Source organism: Triticum aestivum, chromosome 5B (assembly GCF_018294505.1).
Source record: "Triticum aestivum cultivar Chinese Spring chromosome 5B, IWGSC CS RefSeq v2.1, whole genome shotgun sequence".
NCBI lineage: Eukaryota > Viridiplantae > Streptophyta > Magnoliopsida > Poales > Poaceae > Triticum > Triticum aestivum.
In genome coordinates, this window is record NC_057807.1 from 696,260,748 (window position 1) to 696,264,906 (window position 4,159).

Sequence of the window (4,159 nt, forward strand, 5' to 3'; positions counted from 1 at the left end):
CCATGTGATGAGTCGTTACCTTATAGTAAGACCATTCATGCTTTTTCTCGCATGGATAAATGGATGTATGCTTCTCTCTGATCACTACTCTATACACAAGATTTTTTGAGAATTTCTTCTACAATACTAATTTATTTGACAACAAACACAATTAAATTTCGACATTCATTTGTTGGAAACAAATCAACACTTACCAAATTAACTTCTGAAAAACATGGGATTTTTCTTGAACGAATGAATAGTTCATACAGTTTTGCTAAAGCATATCTAGATGTGCCATATTGGGTGTGAATCTTAGGAACAGTAATGTTATTTTGGAGAGAGAAAAAAAACTTAGGAACAGTAATTACGGAACAAAAATATATAGCCAATTAACATTACAGGGCCACGTAGATAAGCCTACCTGTTGGGCCAGTGGCCCAGCCGTGATTGGCCTCTTTAAACCCCCCTTCTCCAGCCTTGGGTTTTACTTGCCCATCCCACCATTCCCATCTCCATCTCCATCTCTCATCTGTAAAACCACCGCATCCGTGTCTCTCCGTTGCATCGCCGCCGGCCTAAACGATGGATAGGGAGGGAGACCTGAGTTTTCCCAACAATGTTGTGTACGCGGCGAAGCAGGTCTGCAGCCTGGGGAGGCTGTTCTTTGCCTGCATGGTCGCCGGCGGCATCCAGTACGCCTGGGCGCTGCAGCTCTCCCTCCTCTCCCCCTACACTCAGGTCAGGTGCCTCTCCGTGGCTGCTTAATTCTTGATGTTCTATGATCTCATCCTTGGGTCGTTCGGGCGGTTGCATGCAGAGTCTTGGGATCCCACACCACCACGTTTCCCTCACTTGGATCTGCGGACCTATCGCTGGGTTTGTTGTGAGTGCCATCTCTTCTCATCCCATTAATTCATTCCCTTCCCTTTCCAAAATTCTCTTTTCCAAAAACAGATATTTACATGATTTCCCCCCAATCCATGTGAGTAGTAAACATGAGAAGATCCTCTTTGTCATATCTGCATGCACTAATCCTCGCTCACCCTTTTTTCTTCAAGCCTGTGAATGATCTCCACTGGAAGGAAGACAAAATAATTAAGTGGCATTACCTCTTTTCCGGTTTATCAGGCACACTCGTTTGCCTAGATATGGTTGATGATTTAACCAAAATAATACGAGTTATATATTGCAAAAATTATACCATGAGAAAAATTCAATTGTTCTATTTTCTTATGATGACTTTTGTCGTACAAAATTCATATTACATTGGCTAAAATGGACAACCTAGAGATACGCGTTGGACCTATAAACCAGGAAGAAGGGAGTACTAACAGATGAAGTATTAACATGTGTGTGAAATGATTCACCGGCTAGGTGCCACCCATCGTGGGTTACTACAGCGACCGGTGCACGGCGATGATGGGCCGGAGAAGACCCTTCATCGTTGCCGGATGTCTCGTCATCTGCCTCTCCGTGATGCTCATCGGCTTCTCGGCGGACATTGGGCGACTACTCGGCGACACCAAGGAGCATTGCACCACCAGCACGGGCCCTCGCTGGGCTGCCACAGCCGTGTATATCGTCGGGTTCTGGTTCCTCAATTTCGCCAACAATGCCGCCCAAGGTCCGGCTCGTGCGCTCATGGCTGATCTCTCTGGTGAGAATATATGCATACATCATCCATCAAAACTTCGGAATTAAAACGACTGACTAGCTGTTTGACTAGCAGCTGGAAACTATATGCCCAGCGTCGGGCAGGCCATCTTCTGCGGGTGGATGGCCATCGGCAACGTCCTGGGCTATATGGCCGGCGCCGACGGTGAATGGCACGTGTGGCTCCCTTGGCTCAAAACTGTGGCGTGCTGCGAAGCCTGCGCAAATCTCAAGGGCGCCTTCCTCACCGCTGTGGTAAACCGTCAGAGCAACATTTATAGTTTTCACTTTCAATATAAAATGTCATCGAGATTTCAAAGATTTCACTCATTCCCATAGCTACTGAAATGATTGCTTTTCCATAGAAATATTTCTCTTATTACGGTAGTATACACAAATTCAAATGATTTTGTTTTTGAAATTTCGAATTATTTGGTTGCATTTCTATCGAATTCAAGTCACAGATTTCGGTCCATTAATTGGCCGAATGGAAAACGAAATCACCGAAATTCTAAACCAGTATTGTCGAAATATCTTCTAAACTGAAATTCAAAACCACTTATCTCATGAATGGCTGCTTATTCAGCTCTGTCATTCAGATCGTCATTATCATCAGTACGTCCATCACCATGTATATTGCTGAAGAGAAGCAGCTCGACAATGCCTACGTGGAGGCCTCCTCTGGCCGCCGTGGATGCATATGCGGCTTTGGCGACTTCTTCAAGAGCTTGAAGAACCTTCCCCAATCTATGTTCAAAGTGCTCGCCGTCACGGCTGTAACCTGGGTAATGTTTTGTGCATCCACATCCTCTGAAAACAATGCATGCACCTCACCCATCGGGGATTGACTGACTATTCTGACATGTTTTCTCAGCTGGCGTGGTTCCCCTTCATCCAGTATGGCACTGACTGGATGGGCAGGGAGATCTACCACGGCGAGCCGCAGGGGCCCAAGGTGTCCGTCTACTACGCCGGCGTCCGTGAGGGCGCCGTCGGCCTGCTGCTCTCTTCTATATGCCTCTTGGCCGCCGCCTTCAACACCCCCCACCTTTGCGGTAGGCTCACGTCAAGGGTCGTGTGGTCCTTAAGCAACTTCATCCTATTTGGCATCATGACGGCCATGGTGATCCTTGGCTTGGTCTCCACCAAGGGGTACAACGCGTCTTTCACGGCTGGCCTCACCGGCCCTGACCCCAAGCTCAGGGTCATTGCGCTCTCCCTCTTCGCGCTCATCGGAATCCCACAGGCCGTGTTGTTCACAGTACCGTGGGCTGTTGCTTCTAAGGTTGCCGACGACGGTGGCCAAGGCCTCGCCATTGGTGTCCTCAACATCGCCATCGTCGTGCCACAGGTGGTAAAAATACAAATCGGCTGTTCTAGTTGCTAATCAGCACCTCAGGGTGTTAGTTTACTTTACACTGCGTTGGTCTTAACTTGGTTGTTTACCTTGTTGCTCTTTGCTCAGCTGATCATCGTGCTCACCGTTGGCCCAATCAACAAAGCCTTTGGAAAGGGCAACACACCGGCATTCGGCATTGGTTGCGCCTTCGCCTTCATCTGTGCAATCCTTGCGCTCATCCTGCTTCCCAAGACAAGAGTGACGAGAGGGATGTCCAACGCCACCGCCATGGCCTCCAGGGAGCGCTGATATGGTACATGTCCAGGCACAAGAGGGACCTTGGATGCAAACTTGTTCTCAAGCTAAGTGGGCTGTGTCTACGAGCAATTAGAAGACTAGTCACATTATTTTATTTCGTGATTTACGATCAACACGACCTGTGCACCAGTCTTTTTTCTGTAAATATACAGCTTTTTTGGCACGTTATCACCCCATGCAATCGCACCGGGATCGTACGTCCTCAGCCACCAGAAACTCTTCAAAACAAAGAACCCCATCCGGATGTATTTCGGAGGGGGAATTGATAGAGGGACTCTGTCACCACATCACCGCATCAATATAGGGCATCATCATCATCTGACTACATCATCATTATCCCATCTTCACCTCCTTGTAATACATTAGTCTGCGTAGATCCATTTTTGTATTACGTTGGTACTTCATCCATGTTTACAATGATTCAGTACACGATGCTTATGATCTTGTTGTGCGAGTAATTTTTTTAGTTCTTGGAGATATGGCGGAATCCTAGTATGTTTAGAATTGAATGTTGATAGGACTTGACCTTCTAAATGTTGGGTGAAGTCGACAATCCAACATATGCCTACTATGGACGAAAGGTCATTAGTACTAGCATGATGGTGAATTTGCATCGGGGGTGACAACTTTTACCTCCATCCTTCCCTGATCATTGCAACAGGGGACAAACAAAGGCTCCCTTAGCTGCTTCCATGGGGAAACCCTTAATACCGTTTGGTAACTGGAGTGCGGATAAATGTTAGTGACTTATGGGATACGGGGCTGCAACATATAAGTAACTAGATGAGTCCCCGCGCGTTGCTGCGCAACAGCCGTATATCTTTATGTGTAAAATCACCAATTTTACCGAATTGCATTCACATCGGC

General features: G+C 47.0%; 1 protein-coding gene across 1 annotated transcript; it reads left to right on the forward strand.

Moving 5' to 3' along the window:
• Nucleotides 1-486: 486 nt before the first annotated feature.
• LOC123117758 (sucrose transport protein SUT5-like) lies at nucleotides 487-3,692 on the forward strand. Its single transcript, XM_044538445.1, has 7 exons — nucleotides 487-720; nucleotides 800-865; nucleotides 1,357-1,639; nucleotides 1,712-1,890; nucleotides 2,235-2,420; nucleotides 2,510-2,986; nucleotides 3,101-3,692. Exons 1-7 carry the CDS (start codon nucleotides 565-567, stop codon nucleotides 3,281-3,283), a joined length of 1,530 nt encoding a protein of 509 aa, XP_044394380.1. The 5' UTR covers nucleotides 487-564; the 3' UTR covers nucleotides 3,284-3,692.
• The last annotated feature ends 467 nt before the right edge of the window (nucleotides 3,693-4,159 follow it).